Here is a 24,501-nt window from a genome sequence, read left to right as displayed (position 1 = left end):
AACTTCTGCACACAAAGATTCCTCGATATGTCCAACCCTGACCCTGTCCTTCAGTCAGCCTTTGTCTGCCCATCGCCCTGGTACTGTGCTTGTAAAACCGCAGCCATAAACTGATTCCACGCTGCATTCCTCGATTTTGGCGACATGTTGTGCTTCGTTGTTTGTCCTCAGCAGTAGCACAGAGCAGCTTCGGACGTCTCCCGTCGACAAACGTCAACGCCCAACGTGTTCGTGGACATCTCGAGTCAGAGCCTTGGTGTACCCGCGGCAATTATCTGATTTAACGATTCTCCCGAAGCAATCTATGCAGGGTCCTCTCAAGTCTTGATAAGTCGTTACGCAGCGTAATGATCTCCAGATCATCGTCCGTTGCTTGCGATGGACTCCTTCACCGAGCGCCGAGTAACACTCCCTGGGGATTCCGAGACTCGTAATAGGAGCCAAAGTATCGTTAGTGACGAGGCATCGGGAGATCAGCGCATAATGAAAACGGCGATCGCCTTGTTTGAATTTCTCTGCGTGCGTTGGCAGGATAGGCTGTCGGTGTCGGGTCACAGATCGACTTGAATCAGCCTCTCGGCAATGTGCCTCATCGCTCGGTAGCCATATCAAGCCAAGATGCGGTAGCACAGATTTCGTTCTGTCAATAAGGCTTGGCTTGAGTTGTGGGTTTTGCCAATTTGTTGATGCAAGTCAGTCTGGCCGCATTAGCCAGGCGATAACCAACATTAGACCGTGTCTAAACAAAGAAAAGACAGGCACCTCGAACGGACCAATCTGTCTCGGCTGACGATTCTGGCATAGTCATGATACCATTGTGAATGTAGCTGGACCGTAGTAAGTGGCTATTCGTAGTGGAGGTATGCGGGCGAACCACTCCAATCCACCAAATCGAGGCCATGATATGGTTCGCGACTCGGACTGACCACAAAGAATATTTTCCTTTTGCCGTACAGGACTGATTCTTGTCCTTGATTCCATTCGTCATCGCGTCGGAATACCCAAGTCGACGTTATAATATCTCTGCGGGTTCAAATAGGCCTCGAGTCGCCCTCTGGATCTCATCAACAGACAGACACCACACATCACTCAACTCTTCAATACAACCCTTCCAGTCCATACTCAAACAAGTGCAACGGGCTTGCTTAAACACATAGTTTATCACACTTGTTTCAGCACGGCTGCACCCCTCCCTGACTTTCAAGCTTGCATTCGCCCTCCATCTTCTTACCGGACGCACCCTCTGGCATCTCGACAGCCTCACTTTCATATCTCACACACAAGTGGTAGGATACGGAGGCTTTGACTGCCGTGAAGCTTCGCCCGTTCAAACTCTCCATCGCCAGCCGTATATATCATAGCGCCCTCTTCCTCTTCCTTCTTTGTTTCAACCCTACATCGGAACTTGCAACCCATCAACCAAACCCCAATCACAATATGGCTGGTCCTCTTCCCGTCGGGGCTATGCCTCCTGGCGTTCCATCACAAATCAATCAACAGCCTCATGCTCCTCAGGCTGCCCCTTCCATACCCCAGAACAACGGAATCTTTGCAGCTACTCCTGCATATATTCCCGGTAATGCACAGCCCTATCGCCATCCCCCTTTCCCTCCCATGGACCTGCGTCAGCAAGCTCCCGCCCAGATTCAAGATGCGCGAGGCAGAAGCCCTCCGCAGTACCGGGCTCTCCGTCTGGAAAAGGCATCCAGTGGCTCCTCCTGGACAAATATCACCGTCTCTGAAAAGCCCATGCCACAATCTATGATCCGAGATAGAATTGCATGGCTCCAGAAGAACACAAATTCCGTCACAAAGAAGAAGCAAGAAAAGAACGAATCCATTCAACGTCAACTTGACAAGACTCAAGCTGATTTGACCAAACGTGACCGCGACGTTCGGTTTTACTACAAGTTAGTACAGCTTGAATCAGAATGGTGGGCGGCAGATGGTCGCCGGCAAGGAGAAGATAGAAGTGGACGGAGTTCCAAGAAGCACAAGAGCCATTCGAGGAGAAACAAGTCTCCTAAGTGGGAAACAGCAGCGATCATTGCATACTTCGTGAGCATGCATGCCAATGATCGGCCTGGCTCCAGACTTCATGGTACGAATATGCCTCTGAGACAGTCGAAGCAGACTCAGCAGCCACAAGTTGTGCAGACAAGTGCAGGTGGCCTGCCTCCTATTATTCTTCCTCCGAGCTTCGTCCGACCTGTTCCATCAAACCCTCTTGGAAAGATGTCTCCGATAGCTGATCCAAGACTAAGCAGCCAGCCCAACCCTGCCGTGACGCAACAGGCTGTCACCCATCCTACCCCCCAAGCTCAGGCACCTTACCATGGCGCGCCTAACAAACAACAGCATGATGGCACGGTATCAACGAAATCGAAAGAGGCGATGCCTCGCCCCATGATTCCGGGACCAACACAAGGCCAGATCCCTGGTGGACAACCACCAAGGCTGCCACCGATCCAGCTTCCAATTCGCCCACCTCACGTTCAAGGCACTTTGTCAGTGCCAAATACTCCATCACCATTGGTGCAGGCGGGCCCAGGTGCATCGGGAGGGGCCTTTGAGGCAAGCAGGCAGTCGACCGCACCAAGGACCATAGTCGCAGGGCCAAACTCGAGTGTTAGAAATAACATCAAGGTTTATCATGCCTCGGACCAAAGCTCCTCGTCATCCGATGATCTCTGGTCGGAAGACGAAAGCGAAGGAACAACGCCATCCTCTATCAGTTCAGACCACAGCTTGCTGCAGCACGGTCGAGGCCGCAGTCCGAAACGTGCACATGCAGACCACCATAGAAATGTGATCATCCAAGATTCTCGTCACAGCAGAAAGGAGGCGAAGTATGTTCGGGATGAACGTACTAGGCCGTCACAACGACAACATGTCCGTTTTGACTCGCCTGACCACCGCTATCAAGAGGAAAACCGGTCTCCGAGAGACGAGTACCATTCTCAGCGACGAGCGGAAGCGACCTGGAGAGTAGAACCCCCGCGCATTATCCAGGTACCAAGAACAAGCGTCCGTCATGTGCGTGGGTCTGCCCCTCGACGTGATAGCTTCGATGACAAGTACGACAATGAGGAGAAGCAGTTAGAGCGGGCAAGATTATATGACTCTCGACACAAGCATGACGTCCGACGAGAAAATGATCGGTTCAAGCATCTCGAGGAAGACGTTCGCCTGCGCCGCGACCTGAGGGAGAGACGAAGTGACCGAAGAGAAGACAGCGTTATGTATGCTGAATCAGATTCTCGATGGAGCGACCAGCAAGCTCGAGATTATATGCGTCAAAGAGAGTCACGTCCATATCGGTATCATGAAAGCCGTAAGATTCGGAGAGAATACGATGAATGATGGAATTGAGTATAAGAGAATTTATTCAATTTTGGTTCGAATTGTTTCTTTGTCGTCTTCTTCTCTAAACTGGCCTGGGTTTCTTATTATCTACTTACCTTTGTCCGGATTGGATTCTTGGTCTCATTTGAGAGTAAAACGATAGGAAAAATTGGTAATTAACTGAATTCTGTCGTTATATCATTTATCATTTATCCAATTGATTGCACGTGACCAAGCGACGCCGGTAGTGGGAGGGGTCGCGCTCTAACGCGTCAGGACGGGCGCACTTTGAGTGAAACTTCATGCGTGGGTGGTACCTATAGAGAGTACAGTACCGTACCTTGACTTGACTCGCCCTCCCTCCCCTGGACCTGGACGCGTTCTGCATTAAACAATCCAGTTCAGTGAACAGTAGGGCCGTGGGGTAACGTAGTCGCTAATGGGTTTGTTCTCTTCCAATAGAGCTCAAAGTCAATGTTTACAACTTTCTACCTTTTTTAATTTTTCTACTCCCCCTCTCCTTCCTATCACCAATAGACTTCTATTTCTTCTCTTCCCACCATCGCCACCCAGCGACGGTTTATGAGGGCTGGTATCAATAGCCTCGCCTTCCGTTCCTCGCCGACACGGGCAATTCTTCTTCGACGAGTTGTACAACAGCAGCTACTACTGCCACTGCGGTTGCATCAGAGGGCCCAGGTACACTCAGCACGTCCAACTTATTCACCACATCTCGAGATAATGTTGCAACGGGCAAGCAGCAAGTACGAGGCCAACGCTCCTCCTCAAAAGAACCAGGCCAGAGGCGGGCCTTTCGTTCCTTCCAGTAGCCCAACACATAATGCCGATATCAGACAACAGCTAAAGAAGCCAAACGCCCCTTCTGTGTCGGCGAGGACGATGCCACCCTTTTCTAAACCTCTTGAGAAACGATCTTCCAACATGAATCAAACTCCTAACAACAACAGACCCTCGGCTGGTCTCGGTAGAGGATCACTGGCGAGTCTATGCGGAGGATCAAATTCATTTAGCGAACAAGCAGATGTTGTTGATCTTACCGGTCCCGAATCCCAAACCAAAGCTCAAGCGGCTGTTTTCTTTAACGAAAGTGACTTCAGCGACGACGACGATTTGGATCTGGACTTTAAGGCTCCTTCAGCCCTACCAACGTTGCCACCAGCTGCTAATACTCCTACCAAACGCATTGCGAACGACAGCATGGCACCTCCACCACCGACATCAACGCAGACAGATAAGACCATTCCTTGGTCCTCATCACCTCCTTCTCACTTCCTGCCTCCTGCAAGGAACCCGTCCGTCACATCGACCATGGCCAACATATCAATGAAGCGCGAGTCTTCTGGCGATCAAGATGATGTTCCAGCTCTCAAGAAGGCCAAAAAGCGTGTACTGCCCCAGAGCTTCAAGCAGGAAGAGGCTGAAGACGAGGACGATCACCGGGCTTCAGTCACCCATACACCAAACAACAAGAAGAAAGACTTTCTAAACCCCACTGCCAGCGCTGTCAAGGAACAGAAGAAGCAATTCAGAAATCAACGACAACAGGAGCAACCTGCAGCCAACACAGACTTGTCTATGGGCGAGATCCAAGAAGTGACAACATCACATTCCAAAGGCAACTTTGCTATATCTTTGAGTGAAGAGCAAAGACACGTCTTGGATTTGGTAGTGAACAAGAATCAGAGCGTCTTCTTCACTGGTGCGGCCGGAACTGGTAAATCCGTCTTGATGCGAGCCATCATCACTGAATTAAAAAAAAAATATGCGAAAGATCCTGAACGTGTTGCGGTCACAGCCTCCACAGGACTTGCGGCATGCAACATCGGAGGCATCACATTACACAGCTTCTCGGGTATTGGTCTTGGTAAAGAGGACGCTACAGCGTTGGTCAAGAAAGTTCGACGGAACCCCAAAGCCAAAAATCGTTGGCTAAGAACCAAATGTCTTGTGATTGATGAGATCTCCATGGTGGACGGGGACCTATTTGACAAGCTGTCACAAATCGGAAGAACAATTCGGAATAACGGAAGGCCATGGGGCGGTATCCAACTTATCATCACTGGTGACTTCTTTCAGCTTCCACCTGTACCAGATCACGGAACCAAAAGGGAAACCAAGTTTGCGTTTGATGCCTCTACTTGGACCACCTCAATAGACCACACTATCGGTCTCACGCAAGTCTTCCGTCAAAGAGATCCCGTGTTTGCCAACATGCTCAATGAGATGCGCCTGGGCCGAATTACCGAGGACACTGTCCGAGCCTTCAAAAGGCTTGAACGACCACTCGAATTTACAGATGGACTTGGGGCCGCTGAGTTGTTCTCCACTCGAAACGAGGTCGAGGGGTCTAACGAAAAGCGATTACGAGAACTCCCTGGAACAGTTCGACGGTACGAGGCCCAAGATACTGGCAAAGATGATATTCGAGACAAACTGCTCGCGAATATGATGGCTCCCAAATCCATCGATCTGAAGATGAACGCCCAAGTCATGTTGATCAAGAACCTTGATGAATCACTGGTCAATGGATCCCTGGGTAAAGTCATTGGCTTTTCAGATGAGAAAACATTTGACATGTCCCCAACGGATGAGTACGACGAGGATGACCCAACAGCCAAAGCCCGAAGGAAGTTACTCAAATCGTTCAAACATGAAGCAGAGTCAAGCTCGAGCGGAGTCAAGTACCCAGTGGTGCAGTTCGGGGCAACAGATGGTACATCACGTGTCATCCTCTGCCAGCCTGAAGAATGGAAAGTCGAGTTGCCTAACGGCGAAGTTCAAGCCAAGCGAACCCAACTCCCCCTGATTCTGGCCTGGGCATTATCCATTCACAAAGCTCAAGGCCAAACCCTGGAGCGAGTAAAGGTCAATCTGGGACGGGTATTTGAGAAAGGCCAGGCTTACGTTGCTCTCAGTCGAGCTACTACTCAGGATGGCTTGCAAGTTCTAGGCTTCCAGAAGTCCAAGGTTATGGCCCATCCTCGGGTCATAGACTTTTACAATAAACTTTACAGCGCAGAGGAGGCGCTCGGAAAACCGAAAGCACAATCCATTACCGACTTTGTTTCCAATCGCATTGGGCCCGCGCCTGCAAGGGCTCCAGCCCCCAAAATGACAGCACCTCAAGTGGTAGATTTGGACGATGAGGAGGAGGCGATGGCTGCATACGGCCACTAAGCTAGTCGTCTTGGAGTTCTTTTTTGCACGATAAATGTTCACCACTTACGAATACCCTTGCATGATATGACGGTGGCAGTTAGGACGCAATATGTGATAGAGACAAGTATAAACATAAGACAGGCATAGGGATGCCCAATGGAGGCGATTTGGTTGGGATGAGTAAGGCAAAGATGGAGGCCAGTAGATGCCAGGTAGTTAGTTATCTATACTTAGACACTGCGACGCAACTTATGATAATACCAGATGAAGAACAGTTAGTAAAGTCCAAAACTTACAGCATAACTTGATTTTCCTGCACCGTTATTTGTTGCTGTGGAAAAGACGGGTTTCAAGTCTTTTTCGAAATTTCGTACCAAAATCGAGCCCGGCACCTTCATGCATGGATCCATTGCTTACCTGATTGCCTTCCCTCACTTACTTATACCATCAACCAATCCGAAACATCAATCGCAACTGCAAAATCAACTAGCCGCCCATTGCACTTTACGGTTTTAGCACTACTTAGGTACCTGTAATAGTGACGCAGACCGAACCTAAGGACCGGGCCATCATCGTCTTATCGATAAGAAAGTTGGCAACTTTATTCCCAACCTTGCCCCATGTTCAACAGGAAGTTCTCCCACCAAGAATAACCCCCCAGCGCACAAGACCGCAACCCCGAAACCAGACCGAAAACCTCACGGCAACCCCCATCGCATACGGCTCAGACATTGCAGAGTCTGAGCTTCACCCGCATTTTCCGAGCAGTACACGACCTCGTTGCAGGGACGCCCTAGTGTCGACCTCCCCTCGTTTGCCCTATCCCGCCGCCTCGAACCTCGAACCGTCATCAGTTGTCAGATACAGAACCTCAACTGCACGCTCACCTTGATACACCGCGATACACGAGCGTCAGCTTCATACCGGCCCTATAGTCGCTATATACTCACAGACGCGACGCTCTGCACCATAAGATCCCGTCTTAAATTCCAGAGGACTTTCATGACCCCCAGGGAGTGACGATTCTTTTCATACATACTTTCGCGCCAACGACCAAATCTCTTCAACAAGTTCCAGAACTTACATACCAATCTTCAACATGGCAAACCAATTTATAGGCTTGCATATGCGGGTGGTGCTGAGAGACCCTCCTGGGAACGAGTTCACAGGGACAGTCGTGGATGTCCAAGCAGGCAGCGGCCTGACCTTGACTAATGGTATGGATGTCTAAATTACACAGCAGAGATACACCACTAATTTTCCGACGCAGTCTTTATGGCAAATACCAAACAGTGGTTCCCAACTATACAAATCGCTGCAGCTAACATTGCTGATCTGTCCGAAGTCAAGGATAAATCTCCTGCGTCGTATACGCCCGCCCCTGTCGAACCTGTCGCTGCACCTACCTTTTCACAACCGCCTGCGCAGCCTGCATTCGTCGACCCTGCCATCCTCAGCCTGGGAAGACCGCCCGCGTCAGTGACGCCCTCGGGATCCGACACAAAGGCTCTGATGCACGAGGGGGGGAGAATAGAATTGCATAATGTTTCCGTAAACATCAAGGCATCTACACCGGGACAGCCTACCTCGGACCACGATCTGTCAGGCTCTGTCAAGAATTTGGCCCTTGGTGAAATTGTGCCCGAATCTGGCAATGGCAAGGCAGTCGAGGGTAGTGTGGCCCGATCTGCCAAGAAGAAAAATACCAATCGACGCTCCCGTCAAGCCAAGCAAGGAAAAGGTCAACGTACCGAAGAGGATGGTCTCGCTGTGGAAGGTTCACCCGCCAGTGGACGAGGAAAGGGGTGGAGGCAAACACCTATCTTACAGAGCACGTCATCTTTCCAGCCATTTCACTTCTTGAAAAAGAGCACCAAGGGTCGTAAGGGTACCCTTGACAATGGTTGGGCGTCTGAGGATGTCACAGAAGAAATGGGCGATTTTGACTTCGAAAACAACTTGGCGAAATTTGACAAAGCAACTATCTTTGACCAAATGAGAAAAGAGGATCAAGTCGACGACGCTAGCCGGTTAGTATCTCACAACCGCAAGCCCAAACCTGGCACAGCTGGTGGCAAGAATTTGCATTACACAGAAAACGTGTTGGATTTACCGTCAACCGCCAGGAAAGACGCGTATTCGTGGAATAGCGAGGCGGACGATGGGCTCAATGAAGCAGAGAGGCTCTCGGGACGAGACGTCCGGAGCAGCCAAAGCAATCGGAGGGCCGATAGCAAATCCGGACCATCGCGGAGGTCACAGTCACGTAAAGCAAGTGCTGTTGCGATATCAGGCGGCCTTCCGCTGAGCCGTGTCAATTCCGGCGTACGTGCAAGCCACCTGTCTCGCTTGTCTATTTCTCGACCAGAATCCCGCAGTACTAACAGCAGGCAGCAAGGTCATCCACCCGGCTTATACCTGGTCCCTTCGCATAAACGTCTGGAAACCGTCTCTGCCCTGCAGATGTTGAACCTCGAAAACATTGCAGCAAATGAGGTGGGGCTGACGGAACAGCTCATGGCCGAAAATGGAGGAAGAGGTATCGCCGAGGTGACTCTGAAGGCCCTGACGGACCCTGCCATCAAGGTGCGGTTTGGACTTGCTGGCGCTAATCCATCATCCAGCGCAACGTTGAGCAGCCCAGCGGTGGTCATTCTAGCTGGAAACAACAAATCCGGCATTCGCGCCATTGCTGCAGCACGCCATCTTCGAAATAAGAACGTCAACGTACTTGTGTGCCTGGTGGGCATTGAGCGAGAGAAAGATCTGCTCGAGGACCTACGACAGCAGATCCAACTTTATCGAGCTTTTGGTGGCAAAATTCTTAGCAAAACCGACATTTTCGAACACCTGCGCAAGGCATCATCGGCAGGATCACCCGTGGCAGTGTCTCTTATTGTGGATGCTCTCCTGGGCTTGACCATTTCGTTTGAGGAATTGCGAACGGGCGACCAGGCTGCTGTTTACGAGTTGATGGAATGGGCGAACCGCAACGAAGCCTTTGTGCTCTCAGTCGATGTTCCAACGGGAATCGACCCAACTTCTGGAAAGGTCGCAGTCATCGATGGCAGTCGACTTTTTGTGAAGCCACGATATGTTGTTGCCATGGGAGCTCCTAAACGAGGTCTGCTTGAGGCCGTGACACCCCCAGATGAGGACGATCCGCAAAATATGAATAACGCTGGGCACGAGGAAGAGTGGCGTCTCTTCATTGCGGATATCGGCCTGGGCAGTGCCGTATGGAGGAAAGCTGGAACTAAGATTCGACGAGGCATCGACTTTGATGAGAAGTGGGTACTTGAGATGAAGTATTCAGACGGTCAGCATGATGAAACCGACTACGACGACGAGTAGGTTGGAGCAAAAGCCAAGGGAATGCCGATTTTTATAAGGAAGGGGCAGGAAAAGTTCAACGGTTGATTTATGGCACGGATAACAGAAAATGGGCTGATGATGCATTTCTCGACGACACAAGGCGTTTGGCGGGATTAGTTGTTCTGGCGTGAAAGGAAGGATGCATATATATTCTAGTTGCGTTGAGGTCTATAGACACCGAATACCCAGGAGTTGATTCGAAATATATAATTCGAAATTTTTGATAGACTATGATTTAGCAATAGAAGATACGAAATAGTCTAGCAGTGGCAGACAAAGTAGAAAAATAATAATAAATAACTAAGAAAAGAACAGAAAAGAAAAGAAAGAAGAGCCAAGTTCGCCAAGCCTGGAGAAAAAGAGGCCGAGTCTCGGGAAATACTAATGGAGGCTTAAGCTTTGCCAAGTCGTCTGTGATTTCCGTGTGCATGTGCAGCCTTGGCACTTTATAAAGCTTGATTTGATTTGTGCCAATATGCTATATGACGTGAGAAACTGTCTATGGGTGTCTAGGGAGCAGGTTTAATATGTATTTAGGAGCAAAGCACTGTAGTTCAGTTCCGCATATGGTTCGCTCCGCGAGATTGAACGTACGACTTTTTTCTTCTAAAGTATCTGGATAAAAGTAAGAGTAAGAGTAAGAGATTGTATAAAACAAACATTTGAGATAACTTGCTTGAAACTCAAGATGTTGATATTGGGATTATAATGATTAATCTGTACACTTTGTTCATTTGTTCAAGGAACTGTATCTAGAATCCCTCCCTACCTAAGAAATGATGCTGTCACGGGTGTCGAGGTCCAAATTGACTTTTGAGAAACGGCTCGGTCCAGTCCAGCCACGAGGCGAGGGTTCTATGGAAACCAGCCGGTCGGTAACCAGCCAGCATCATTTGTTATTAAAATGGAATTGAAATTTACAGTTGACTACGGGCTGTTCTGTTGCACCGCAAACGATTTGTGATTTCTGCCGGTGGACAGCTGTTGCTTCAAAAGAATCGCACTATGGAGAGCTAAGCTAATCTTGGAAATGGATATGTGGGAAGGCTGGATGATCTTTTCCTTCCATCCACTCTCGTGCATGGTAAGCTAACCCCAGGATTAGGATTGTACGTATTGCACAGTGCAGGATGCTGTGAAGTTGTGGACACTGAAAAGAGTAACATCCGATCTGGTATAATGAAGTGATGAGTTGGTACTATTCATTAGACGTTCACTTGCAAGTAGCCAGGTGCTGGTACGAACTGGTATAAAATAACCAGATTATTTCGGCTATTATGCTCGACACCAATAACTATCCATCATCAGCCCTAATTTCTTCCTGACAAGAGGCGGGGAGAGAATTGGGGCTGAATGGACGAAAGAGGATATATTGAGCGCTCATCAGGGCCTTTGATGATTTTGGGGGTTGGAGAGGGGTGCACTTGTTTTATTTTGGCTTCAGTTGCATTCCAGCCCTGTCGCTAGGTTCCTTGTTGATCTGACACTTTTTAGTGGCACAGATATAACATACTGTACCTACTGTACGATTGATTGATCGGTATGTACTGCCGTTGAACGGTCTGGAAGTTCATAGGCTTGATGGGTATCTTTGGCTGTGGGCGCGCAGCCAAAGCCGATGGACCGAGAACGGTTTTGCGACGGGACTCAAATCAATATAGCGATGGGTAGATGCGCTAAATCCACATACGGTGATTATACAGTGCGTCGCTAAATAAATGGAGGGAAGATGCTGACTTGTAATATTCATCCATCCATCATAAGGTGATGGATTCCCCAGAATTCTTGTCTTACTGTTCCACAGCAATCGATTTTACTGTAATCTCCCTGAGCCATGCATCCATCCATGCTTAAGAAGAATGAACGGACCAAGAGCTTAATTATTCTACTGTAGCTACCTACAGTACGTTACGGTATCCGTAATTCCGAACCGAATTCTTTTGTGTCCAGGTCCAGACCTTGTAATCAGCCTTGTTTTTTCCCTTTCTTTCTTTCTCCTAGCGGGTTTAGTACAGTCTGGCGTGTGTTGGCATCCATCGAAAAGGCTTCTCTTTTCCAGATCGCCACTCCATATTGCCCGATCCCCAAGAACGGCCCTCCTGCACGTCTTCCACGCGAAAATCGACCGACGGTAACAAGCTAAGACTTTGCCGACTCTCATCGTCACTTACCCTTGGTATTGATCTTGAGCAAAGCATTTGGACCTACTCATACTCATATTCATAATATGTATAGTAAGGACTAGGTAATTGCTGTACAATTCGCCGCGTCAATCAATTCCTCTTTCTATTTCGATTCCCCAGTCCAAGAGAAACAACCCCCCGTCTTGTCTCGACTCCGCCTCCTTCCGTTCGTAGTCAAGGGCCCGCCGTAATCAATCACGCACCCCCTAGTCCCGTCTACCTACCTACCTACAGACTCCTGCAATAGGTATTGTACTGTATTGCACAGTATTAGAATCCTCCCGTTACAGTTTCCCCCACGATCTCCTCGAAACCGCGCCTGAACACACTCGTTTTCTTCACCAACAATCGTAAAAAAAAAAAAAGAACCATCACACCCGACTGCCTCCGAATCGCAGGCAATTTCGAATCTGCCCTCGGTCGATTCTGCCGCGTTGCTCAGCCATCGAAACGTGCCTCCCATGGCGGCCGCTTGAGCGAATCCCCTCCAACTAGAGTCCTCCTCCAACTCGCGAATCTTGTCAACTCGCGGCTGGTCGTTCGGTTTGTGTTGCCTCACTGAATAATCGGCCAGCCGCAATCATGGCCACCGCCGCCTTGGTCAGCGCGACTATCACCGCGCCTCCATCACTATGCACGACAACGCTCTTACCTGTCAATGGAGTCAAGACTTTGGGGCTCGACGGTATCCCCTCGATACTGACGGAACCCGCGATTTACCAAATACCTTGCCCGACGCACGACATATTCCCCCGAGCCGAAGTCCATGTCACATATGCTGCCTCCGGCGACGATAGCAGCCTCACTCAACACGATGCGTCAGACAGCAGCCCGAAATTCTCCGACTTCCGCGATCCCTTCTATGCCTCCACCTTTCCGATCTGTTACGCCCTCGCTGCTACTACCGTTACTGCCTATATGCTCGTCATTATGCTCTTCGTCACCCCTAGATCTTTTCTCGACGGAGGAATTGTTTACCTGGGCCGAAAATCCGCTTTCACTCATAGCTCGAACAACAGCGTCACCATTGGTGGTCGACCATGGCTACAAAAAGTCGCCGCTTTAACCGTCGCCATCTCACTCACTATCGCGTCAGCCGACACCTTCAGAGTAGCTAAAAGTCAGTACTTGTGGGGGATCCAGAATGCGAATCAACTACAGGATGAGGTGATGAACAGCGTGGAACTCAAGGTTATCCGACTCGTCTCTGATACGTTCTTATGGCTGGCGCAGGCCCAGACTCTCATCCGACTCTTTCCTCGACACAGAGAAAAGATAATCATCAAATGGGTTGCGTTCGCACTCATCACTCTTGATGTTGTCTTCAGTGCCGTCACCAGTTTCAAATACTCAGATAACGGCATCAATACTACCGCACGACCTAAGAATTTTGTTCACCCTGTTCCCGCTCTCAGTTACCTGTTCCAGCTTTCTCTGGGCTTGTTGTATGCTGCCTGGGTGGTCTACTTTGCGTTAATGAAGAAGCGTTACTCTTTCTATCACCCTTTTATGAAGAACATCAGTTTTGTCGCTATCATTTCCCTCATTTCGATTCTCATACCTGTCGTCTTCTTCATTCTCGATATTTCCCAGCCTGATTTTACTGGATGGGGCGATTACGTGCGATGGGTTGGTGCTGCAGCTGCCAGTGTTGTTGTGTGGGAATGGGTGGAAAGAATTGAGGCTCTTGAACGTGAGGAGAAGAAGGATGGTATTCTTGGCCGAGAGGTTTTCGACGGGGATGATACGCTCGAAATCAACGCATCCGAGTTCCCCTGGCTTCGCAATCGTAAAAGCAGAAAGGGCGGCAGTTCGGGGGGCGGTAGTGAGGGTGATCGGTCGCAGATGTCTACGACTGGAGCCAATGGTTGGCCGACTGTCTCTTCTCTTGCCAACAGATACCGCGGCCAAGGCAATGGTGCGTTTGCCGAACCATTTGAGCAGCCTTCACAAAGGGGCATAGGAAGAGGCTTGCGACCTACAATCTGGCCGGCCCGGCCGGCACCTGCCGCTACACCTATTAGCCGTACAGACACGGCCAGCGCGGCGAGTACAGTTTATGCTGTACGGTACCAGGCCCCTTCAGAGACTACTTCACGAACTCCCGATCCTCTGCCACAACCGAGTGTGGTCGATCTGAGTCGATTAGGCAGCACACCTCCAAGCCAACAACTGCACGATGAATCCAGCTCTTCCAATCACGCCCCGGCTTCCGTGCAGCACGGTGTTGTTGTGCCGCCAGCTTCACAACAATCTGTAGATTTGGAAGCTAACTCGCCAAGTCGGGGCGGTTGGCGTAATCTTACTTTCTCTAACTCGACACTTAACCACACAACCGAGGATGCGCCTACGGAGACAGTCCAACGTTCGGACGGCAATTCGGTAGTCACGCGTGAAGGACGCGCAAACAATTCCAATCGATGGGATCTAAGGGGTCGATTGGAGGACTTCGCGGCAAACCAAGCCGAGAAACTACGAGATCGCATGCGATCAGCACCAAATACCGAAAGCCTTCCAGTAACGGTCATTCCGGCACCTCCCCGCAGAGGAGCAGCGCTCCAGCAGGTCCTGGAGGAAGAAGAACTCAACACTACGGAACGGCAATTACCGCAACTACCAAGTAGGCAGCCTTTTGCGAACCACAATAACAGCACGATCAGTCAGGGCAGCACTTCGAGAGATGCGTCAGGAGAAGTGGCACAATTGAACACGAGTCGAAGCACGTTCTCGGGCAGCCCAGGGGATGGACCTATTCCGCCCAATAACCCACCACTATGGCGAGGTGTCCGGCCGAGAACGAATTATGAGGACGATTTCTATGATGACTCCGACGATGGCTCGCTGTCAGATAGGTCATCGTTAGATCATCCAAGACAAGACTCGGATTCGCCGGGGCTTCGTCGAGCGACTTGAACTCTTGTGTGCTAGTACCTGTGCACCTAGCGATCCGTTATTTTTGAAAGACTGGCGTTTAAATAATCATTGGGACGGCCTGTATGAATGATACCCCTGGGATGATTGCATCAACATCCTTTACATGTATATCTATGGCAGGGACTTGCAAACATGGCGGTTATGCCCGGAGTCATGTATATGTTCAATGAGATGGACCCCTGAGCAGGGAATATGGCGTTATAAGGACGGGATCTCATGAGCGAATTTGCCCTATTTGTATTGTACGGTCACTTTTCATTGACCTCAGCTTATATAGGAATTGATACTGCGATATGATATCTGGACGTCCTTAATATGAACCAATATTTAACTGCAGATGATTTCAGGGTTACCTAGTACCTACTGTACCTGCTGACAGTTGAAGGTACTAACCTAGTACCTACCTAGGTAGGTAGACTACGTGCATGTCCATATCTTTGCGGCATGACGTATTTGGCGCATGTCAGCTGCAAATTATAGCCCACATTGAAGCGGAAGAAAAAAAAACCACTGAATTCTCGGCATCCTCGGGAGACGAAAACCAGATGCGCGCATGAATCAGGGCGAGACAAATGCGATGGGATGATGGCAAATGATAGGGGAAGGACCATTGCACGTTCGAATGGATGTTATGCCACTCCAGAAAGGGGCGATTGATCAAACCTGACAATGAGTGATGATCCAGTTAGCACAACGACATCTGTATAAGGTTGGCAAGGTTAAGATAGGTTCCTATCTTAAAGAGAGGTAGCGACCAAAGAGAGGTTGTCCGTGGTTATAGCCGAAAAATCTCAAGACAACCAACGTTAAGGAGGAAAACAACAGGCTGTGAGTGAGTGATAGATACCTCTACCCCTGAAGCTGAAGATGAACCCTGGCAGCCAGGCCATATCAACTAAAAACCCTTGGATAATCTTAATCTTGGAGCCCGCGGAGGCCTTTTCTGCCCCACAATGTGGGAATCCTTTTCTTCTAGAGGGTCTGTGGAAGAATTAGAATGGGCAGGTAGTCTAACTTTGAGAAACGTTGTGGGAAAACAGAAACTGTAAAGTTTAAAGGTTTAAGATTAAGTATTCCCTACTTTCGTATATATATAGTTGACCTGCCTACCTAGGTAGGTAATAAGGAAAGCAATTGACTCCTCAAAGACCCTGAAATCGAACTTGCAGTACATACAATGCCAATGCCCCAGCAGTCAGGAGCCAGGAGCCATGAGATGGAACCCAGATGGAAGGCACCACCCATCCAACCAATATTTCCCTATCTGGCCAATCATGACATCCTTTCCCGTCTCGGCTTACCCACCTAAAAATCTCCCCTCCACTGACATCTCCCTCTAATAATAATGTATCCGTACCTAGGTATTGTCCAGTATAGCACGCGACGATCCCGCACAATCCGTACCTAACTTCTTGACTCTCTCTCTTCATTACTCTCCTCTTATCTTCTTCTCATCTTGTCTCTTTAATCTACTGGCTGCCTCTTATTCTGCGTTACAAAAACGTAAATAGGAGAGACTAGCCGTACGAGTCAAACAGCAACCACATTCCTTTCCTCCCTATACTGGACCCTTCCTTTCCTCCTCTTTGCGACTCGAGGTATCCTTTGCGCTACACTACTCGCGAAATAGGGGTGCAACATCTTCCACCACAGAACAAAGCGAGACAAAATTCTAAACTCTGCCAGCTCGGAAAGTGGCATACGATAGACGAGAATGTCGGGCTCAGAACCTTTCCCGCTGTTGAACACAGCAAACGATCAGCTACACCAGCGTCATCAAGCTACCTCGTCGTCGTCGGTCAGCAACACCACAGCCACCCAGGACGCCATCAACAACGCCCGGAAGCGACGTAAGAGCAGCGCTTTAGGGGGCGAGATTCGAGGTGACACGGGTGCCCCGGCATTGGCTTCCAGTCGTGCCAGTCTCGAAGCCACCGACAACCACTCAAATGTTTATGTATGTCTCTGCTCTGTTCAAGCTCCTCCACCTACTCCCCTTGAGCTAACATATCTCTGATGCAGTCCGATGGCCGAAAGCGCCTCTCGAAAAGACGCCGTGCTCGTGGCCTCATCGCTCGTGCGAAACAGACAATGATCAAGCACACCTTCGTCCTCCCTGCCGTCCTCCTCGCCTTCCTCCTCATTGGATACGCCATTAACCCTACCGAATCGAACCCTATTCACCACTTCATATTCCTCTCCTACAAGCTACCGCAAGGGGATCTCAATGAGCCCGCTCACTACGGAAAGGGCCGCTGGGATGTCGCCTTCGTCGCTTTCTATACAATTGTCTTGTCCTTCACTCGCGAGTTTATCATGCAGGAGCTTCTTTCGCCCTTGGCCCGTTACTATGGCCTCAGCCGCGGCAAGAAGGCTCGTTTCATGGAGCAGGTCTACACTGCTATCTACTTCGGTGTCCTTGGCCCTGTTGGTCTATGGGTCATGAGCCACACTCCCGTATGGTACTTTAACACTTACGGCATGTACGATGGCTTCCCCCACCTAACTCACCAGGGCCCTGTTAAATTCTACTATCTTTTTCAGGCAGCCTACTGGGCTCAGCAGGCTATTGTTCTTCTCCTTGGTATGGAGAAGCCTCGCAAAGATTTCAAGGAACTTGTCGGTCATCACATTGTTACCCTTGGACTCATTGGCCTGAGCTACCGCTTCCATTTCACTTACATCGGTCTGGCTGTCTACGTCACCCACGACATTAGTGACTTCTTCCTGGCTACTTCCAAAACGCTCAACTACATTGACTCTCCCCTCGTGGGCCCTTACTTCGGAGTCTTCATGATCGCTTGGATCTACCTGCGTCACTACCTCAACCTCAAGATCATCTGGTCTCTCTTTACCGAATTCGAGACTGTCGGTCCCTTTGAACTGAACTGGGATACCCAGCAGTACAAGTGCCGTATTGCTCAGGTCATTACTGCCACTCTCTTGTGCTCTCTTCAAGCCCTTAACCTCTTCTGGCTGTTCTGTATCGTCCGAATTGCCTGGCGATTTGTCAGCCAGAATGATCTCCAAGATGACCGATCCGAGGACGAGGATGAGGGTGACATGGAGGAAGATGAGGGGGCCGTTACTGGTTCCAAGGCCAACAGCTTTACGAACGGACATGCCAACGGTAGGGCTTCGGGAGATGCGAAGAACTAAGCGGTGGCACCAGAGGTTGTTGTGGGCGAGGTGTTGGAAGATTGAAGTTCAGGCTTCCTCGTGACAAAAAGCACTAGGAAAGTCAAGATCGGGTTGATGGAACGAATTAATGGATCAGCATAATATTTATGACCACAGCAAAGGGGAAGCCACGAAATCGGGGCGTATAATTGCTTGCGTCTCTCCTTTTTTAGAGAGCATCGGGGTAGTGGGTTTGGTGCGGATAGTGAACGAGTTCAACTTGGAGTGGTTGGACCTCGCTGTCGCTTTTGTATCCAACATGCCGGCGTTCCGAGAGAATCCGTCTTACCCGGATTAATCAACTGTTCTGTTGCAACAGATCGCTGAGTTGAACGACATACACATGTCGATTCGTTGTGACGACGTGAGGAGCAAGGAGGTTCTTGGACAGGCTTGTCAAAGACACTTTTGATAAGGAGTGTTTTTCACTAATACGTGTGACACTCACTCTGGCCTCAAACGACCTGCATACAGCAGCACACCATCTCTCGGATCATGTATTTACACGCGCATATCTTCTTGTACAATCACTTATCAATATCTATACGAACATACTTAATATTGTTACTACCTTGGCGCTCGCTACCCTCGTCCCACGCCCTAGGTGCTAGTCATACTCCCAACTACGACGTCGGTCCAGCCCGATTTGTATCAACGAATGGTTGGCACCTTTTTGAAAGTCAACACTCTTTGAACGCGTCAACCAGGCGTTTTCAATAATTTGGGGCCCAATTATTAATTCGCCTCTCTCGTGTTGCTTCAGAGTCTGGTCAGTCGAATTCATCGTGTGGAGACTATGTCCACCGTTTGCCCCAATGGACATCTCAAAGACCACATTGACAACGCATTGGCTGTTCGAGGGACACGCGTAACTCAAGCCGCTGCAAGCGAGGTCAAACATCTCTGTACAGTACGGCAAATGATGACTCGCTGCGGCAGGTCGAGTTGCAATGTGTCTAGTCATTGTCTGATCAGACTACGGAGTATTTTGCTGTGTAACAGTCTAAATGTTCATTTCTTAACCTGCCATTACCAGACCCGGTCAAAAAGCTCTTCCACGTGCGTGTTTGAATAATACAAACCTACTCACATGTAGGATAACACTTAATTACAAGGATATAACGTCACTAGCCTTGGTAAAAGTAGAGAGGTGTTTTTCTATATCTATCACTTCAAAGTCCAAATTCCATAGAATCGGCTTACTCCCATGCACCTGTGCTGTTACTGTATGGACAAAGCGGCTACAAGATTCGCGGAGTTAATCGCCGGGAGACAGTCTTACGCCACATACCTATGCCGAATCAAAACAGCACTCAGCAACCTTGTTCTCGACCCTTGCCTGGCCATCCATTTTCAATGGCGTCAAGGAATAATTAACTCACTGGATCTCCCAGGGGTTAAACTCAACGGGACTACGGTGAGCCGCTCCTGATGCTGGTTCCTGCACCTCCGTGGATCCCGCCATCCGGGGTGGCGGGTCCGGGCAAGGTGGGGCACATCGGCTACCGACTGAGCCCCGAGCACAGCCTCAATACAGTCAATCCGACGGGCAACACTCCGAACTGGTCAAGCTGGTTTAAAGAGCGGCATAGGATACACTTGACGTCTTGAGTAAACATGTGCTATCTAAACGATCATACAATTCAACTAGCATGCTACACGTCCTTCTATTCAACAATTATCGACTGACACATTGAAGTAGTAGGACAAATCATGTAGATCGAGAAACGTAGATCGAGAAACAAAAAGACATCATTGGTTTGCTTGCTCGCCTGCTATGCTATGTGATCCGCTGCGACGTTATGTTTTATGCTTCCACATACTTGCTTGACTCAAGTACAAGATTATGTAACACATACTGATTTTGCCCTCAAATGGACATACGACTCGGCGTGATGTCTTCTATGAGATAGTGCTCTTGCACCCTCAATTAAATGGTTCAGCCACCGACCGAGGATGAAAAGCAGGATTCCTTTTGTTTTCCATTCGTTTCACTAACAATAGCCATTTGTGTGCCACCCAAACTTTCAATAACTAGATCGTGAACCTTTCCTCCCGCATGAGCGGTCTCTTAGTCTAAGAGACCTAAAAGTCTCCTGTATACAGACTGGCAATACCCCACCCCTACCGCCCGTCGTGTCGTCTGGTTGAGGTGTGCAGCTTGATACGCCATGTCGAGAGCGCCGAACCGGTCGTCGCTATAAGAGAAACCCACATACCCCTAGTGCTCAACTAAAGCCATATTCCATGCCGCATTCCAAAAAGTAAATCGTGATAACCGTAACGCCTGCCCATGTTCCCTGCCCATGTTCCCTGCCCATGTTCCCTGCCCTGGCAACTACTGTGCTATGTATAGCACATAACAACGGTAAAATGCATGACTCCATAAACCCCTTCATGTTGCCTTGTCTGTCGAGATTGAAAACATCAACTCGTAAGCCTCATATAGGCCATCTTCGAGATTATTAGTCGGATTCTCATAATCCGTTTCTTTAAGCAGTAGAAGCAAAACGCCTCAACACCGATCTGATGCAGTCTTTAATGCCGAGCCCTTTGGCAAAACGTCCCAGGCGATGGTCATGTCCGTTCGTGAACCGAGTAGAGAGATGATAGATAGCGTGGTAGTGTTGTAAATAGGAATTAAGTTGGTTGGGTATTTCGGCCTTCCTGGCCGGGCGTCAAGGTTTGTAGGAAGTCCGCGGGTGTGTAACGAAACAGTGTGCGTTGAGAGCAGAGCCGCAGCTTATTTGCGCTCACGTTCTCTCGAATGATCGCCGCTGTGACTTGATTCTGTGTCGGAGGATGAAGATGAAGATGTGTGGGTGTCATCCCCATGGCCTTGGGAGCCGGTACCAGACAGGCTTCCAGGCGATCCAAGGCCGCTGTAGCTATCGATAGCAACATCAGAGTTCCTTTTGAGACCCATCTTCGCCTTGCGAACTGCTCTCGCAGCTTTCATCTGCGCTTCACGAGCCACATCTAAAGCACGCTCGGCCCGAATTTGCTTCTCCCACATGGAAGCATATCGTCCCTTAGCTGCCAAAAGCTCTTCGTGGGTGCCCTTCTCAACAATCGTTCCGGAATTCAGAACAATGATCTGATCAGCATGTGTGATAGTAGATAGTCGATGTCTATAGATGAGGTTAGCAAAGGAAATGACATGCAACAGTTGAGTTTACATACGCGATTATGAGTAGAGTACGGCCCTGCCCAATGTTCCACACATTATCTTGAATCTCCTGCTCGGTATGTGAGTCGAGCGCCGATGTGGCTTCGTCCAACATAATGATGCGAGGGTTTTTGAGAATTGTTCGCGCGATCGCAACCCGCTGTTTTTCACCGCCACTCAAACGAAGGCCTCGCTCTCCAACCTGGGTGTTGTATTGGTCGGGAAAAGAGAGAATGCGGTCGTGGATGCTAGCTGCCCTGCAAGCTTCGTAAACCTCTTCATCCGTAGCAGAAGGCCTCGCGTACTTCAGGTTGTACATCAATGTCTCGTTGAAGAGAGTCGTGTCCTGAGGGACGACGCCAATCGCTTCTCTGACCGAGTTGATAGTCAAATCTTTGACGTTGCGACCGTCTAGTTCGATCGATCCCTCATCACAGTCGTAGTAGCGAAACATGTGGCGAAACAATGTCGACTTGCCACCACCCGATTCGCCAACAAAAGCTGTCGTGGTGCCAGGAAGACACTCAAACGAAATGTTGCGTAGCGCGGGCTTTCGTCGGTCATACGAGAAGCTAACGTTATTCCAGCACACATGACCTTGGAAATCCTTGCCTAGCGGAACAGCGTGAGGAGTGTCGACTACCGTTGGCTGAATTTTAAAGAGTTCAAGTAGCCTCTCGCCAGAAATCATGGCTTGCTGAACCGTTCGGTAGAAGGTGCCGAAGAAGTTGAGAGGCCCCTGGAGCTGTGTTAAGTAGGAGACAACCATAAACCAGTCGCCGGTAGTACGAAGACCCATAGCGACCTGCCAGCCGCAGACTAATGCTGCAATGATTCTCCCAAGGTTGAAAACCACGGTCTGGCAAATGTTCATCATCATCATGCCCATCTGAACCTTGGCTTCAGCGCCTTGAAAGACGGCAACCTTGCCTTGGTAGCGCCGCGACTCGAATTCTTCCGCGTTAAAGTATTTGACCGTTTCATAACTAGAGATCGAGTCGTTTTTTACAGCTTCTTCCTCGCGGTCGGCATTTGTCATCTCTCGACGCTGATCGGCTCGAGTCGATGCCATTTTGATGGTCATGTATAGATACCAACAAGTATCAACAAGATTGATCTCGGCATACAGCGGACCATACTCATAGTAGAATACTGAAATGGCGAGAAAAAGATCAAATAGCATAGGAAAGACCTGAAAGGTGACTTGTTCGAGGAACTGATTGATCGATGAGCCCTTGTTGAGTGCGGACAAGACTTCGCCGGTACGCTTTGAGAGATGGAAATCGAGGCTAAGCGAGTGGACGTGGTTAAAAGCGGCTGTCGTTAGTCCGCGATAAGAATATTGTGAGACGGGAATCCAGAGAATTGATCTGAGAGAGCCCAAAAGTCCTGATTGACCTTGCAGGATCCATAAGAGCCCAAGAATCATGAAATCTTTCAGTGGGAAATTGTCCATTGAAAGACGTTCGCCACTCTGAACTAGCTTGATCACATCTTCGAGATCGTTGACTACCCGCTTTACGGCCATTGGAACAGCCACATTAACCAGGCGCTGCAGCATGACCAAGATGAAGCAAATTAGAACATTGATCTGAAGCTTGACAGAGTCTTTAGGCCACAGGTACGGAAAGAACAGAGAGTACCCCTTAAAATACTCCCACCATGTCTTGTGTGGCAGCTTCTCGGGTCGATAGAAGGCAGCAGGCTCTTCCTTTTTAGGGAAACTTGGCGTCTTGTGTGCATTCGAGATGGTTCTGCCGCGCCCACGACGACCATTAGTCTCTCGGCCGTTGGGTTCTCGGCCGTTAGGAATCTGGCCGTTAGCCAGTTGTCCATTGGTATCGTACGACCAGCGATGCCCGTTGAGCAGCGGTGTTGATTCGGCCGGGTGGGCTTCTTCAATCTTGTTATCATCGGAACCGCGAGCTTTGCGAATCCATGCCAAACTAAAAACTCCGATCAGGGCGAGAAGATGAAGGATTCGGATGAAATAGAACACAAGGTCGAGCTTGGTCCAATAATCCACGCAATTTCCATCTTTTCTTGAACCGTTGTTTTTAACGGACCGGAAAAAGTGGCAATCAACAGCAGCAACTGCGGTTGTTGAGCATATGACGATTTCGCCAGTGAAGCCCAAGATCCAGACAACGAAATGAACGATATTCGGACCTTTGCGCCAGTCGAAAAGAGAAATAAGGATGTAGAGGTAGAAGAAGAGGGCGCCGGTAACGTGGACCTAAGTGAAAAGTGGTCAGTTCGAGTTACAGCAATAGTCTAGCGATGTTTCGAGGATCTCGTGGTTCACGTACAACGCTCCATTCACCAGCCCATGGAAGTCCCTCCTTGGACCAACTGTAAGGGTCTTCGAACCAGAAAGCATGGTAAAACATGAATCCAGCATTGCACACGTAGGTCAGGAAGACAACAAAGGCGAGGTAACGGAAAACATTTTTGGCGGTGCGGCCAAAGCCAGGCCCAATCTTACGATCACCGTCGGCGCGAGAGCTCTTCCTCTTGGTGATAGGTAATGGCTTGCCTCCGGGACCCTTAATTGTGGAATGGACTTGATCTTCTTGCTTCTTGGAGTTGACAACGCTGTACCAAGCAGCACCGGATATGAATGCTATAAGTAGGATGAGGGCGTAGAGGTATTGTGTTTTGCGCAGGATGTAATCGGCTAGAGGCAGGTCATCGCGGCCAGCACCGCGAAGGAGAGTGGTCGCGATGTCATCGGCGGAAGCCATGATGGCGGACTAAAATTGTTGTGAGCGTCGATTGTCGTCAGGTCAGGTTAAAGAGCGGCAGCCCATATGTGCACTATCTAGTCCGAGTAGAGGACGACTTGGGATAGAAGAGAGAAAGGTCTTCACCGCGGACAAAGCATGGCCCTGCCCGTGGCAATTGACGGGACAGAGGGGCCAAAAAACGAGTGAGTGGCGGGGAAATGGAGGGAGAGGCAGAAGTTGTTGATGTTGGAGAGTTAAAAGACTCGAAGACTCGCTCGCTCGCTCGAGGTTCGAAGACGAGTGCGGTCTAAGTCCTGCTTTGAGCCGACTCAGCAAGTGCAGGTGCGGTCGGTGCCACTGCGACTGCAAGGTGCAAGGTCTCTCTTTCTCTAAATTGCTGGTGCAAGTG

The 24,501-nt window shown here is 49.5% G+C and overlaps 5 protein-coding genes across 5 annotated transcripts; 4 read left to right on the top strand and 1 right to left on the bottom strand.

Moving 5' to 3' along the window:
- The first annotated feature begins 1,212 nt into the window (after positions 1–1,212).
- B0J16DRAFT_153026 (uncharacterized protein) lies at positions 1,213–3,501 on the top strand. The gene has a single exon (XM_046122081.1). It carries the CDS (start codon positions 1,438–1,440, stop codon positions 3,361–3,363), a length of 1,926 nt encoding a protein of 641 aa, XP_045981185.1. The 5' UTR covers positions 1,213–1,437; the 3' UTR covers positions 3,364–3,501.
- A 4,223-nt stretch (positions 3,502–7,724) lies between these two features.
- On the top strand, positions 7,725–10,370 carry B0J16DRAFT_344352 (YjeF N-terminal domain-containing protein). Its single transcript, XM_046128171.1, has one exon. It carries the CDS (start codon positions 7,801–7,803, stop codon positions 9,877–9,879), a length of 2,079 nt encoding a protein of 692 aa, XP_045981184.1. The 5' UTR covers positions 7,725–7,800; the 3' UTR covers positions 9,880–10,370.
- A 1,993-nt stretch (positions 10,371–12,363) lies between these two features.
- On the top strand, positions 12,364–15,209 carry B0J16DRAFT_152985 (PalH/RIM21-domain-containing protein). The gene has a single exon (XM_046122080.1). It carries the CDS (start codon positions 12,666–12,668, stop codon positions 14,994–14,996), a length of 2,331 nt encoding a protein of 776 aa, XP_045981183.1. The 5' UTR covers positions 12,364–12,665; the 3' UTR covers positions 14,997–15,209.
- A 1,252-nt stretch (positions 15,210–16,461) lies between these two features.
- B0J16DRAFT_152750 (TLC domain-containing protein) lies at positions 16,462–18,490 on the top strand. Its single transcript, XM_046122079.1, has 2 exons — positions 16,462–16,974; positions 17,040–18,490. Exons 1-2 carry the CDS (start codon positions 16,732–16,734, stop codon positions 18,174–18,176), a joined length of 1,380 nt encoding a protein of 459 aa, XP_045981182.1. The 5' UTR covers positions 16,462–16,731; the 3' UTR covers positions 18,177–18,490.
- A 2,450-nt stretch (positions 18,491–20,940) lies between these two features.
- B0J16DRAFT_385822 (uncharacterized protein) lies at positions 20,941–24,110 on the bottom strand (the record flags this gene model as incomplete). The annotated part of the gene is made up of 3 exons (XM_046131527.1): positions 20,941–21,328; positions 21,381–23,602; positions 23,676–24,110. 3 exons carry the CDS (start codon positions 24,108–24,110, stop codon positions 20,941–20,943), a joined length of 3,045 nt encoding a protein of 1,014 aa, XP_045981181.1.
- Positions 24,111–24,501: the final 391 nt, after the last annotated feature.

The sequence above is a fragment of the Fusarium flagelliforme genome, assembly GCF_020744385.1.
Source record: "Fusarium flagelliforme strain FIESC 12 MPI-CAGE-AA-0113 chromosome Unknown B0J16scaffold_5, whole genome shotgun sequence".
Lineage (NCBI taxonomy): Eukaryota > Fungi > Ascomycota > Sordariomycetes > Hypocreales > Nectriaceae > Fusarium > Fusarium flagelliforme.
The sequence above is the reverse complement of the archived record's forward strand: the minus strand, read 5'-3'. Positions and strand labels throughout refer to the sequence as shown.

Coding starts and splice junctions, on each gene's coding strand:
- B0J16DRAFT_152750 (XM_046122079.1), top strand. CDS start 16,732: ATGTCGGGCTCAGAACCTTTCCCGCTGTTGAACACAGCAAACGATCAG. Junction 16,975..17,039: donor ACAACCACTCAAATGTTTAT/GTATGTCTCTGC, acceptor TCTCTGATGCAG/TCCGATGGCCGAAAGCGCCT.
- B0J16DRAFT_153026 (XM_046122081.1), top strand. CDS start 1,438: ATGGCTGGTCCTCTTCCCGTCGGGGCTATGCCTCCTGGCGTTCCATCA.
- B0J16DRAFT_344352 (XM_046128171.1), top strand. CDS start 7,801: ATGGCAAATACCAAACAGTGGTTCCCAACTATACAAATCGCTGCAGCT.
- B0J16DRAFT_152985 (XM_046122080.1), top strand. CDS start 12,666: ATGGCCACCGCCGCCTTGGTCAGCGCGACTATCACCGCGCCTCCATCA.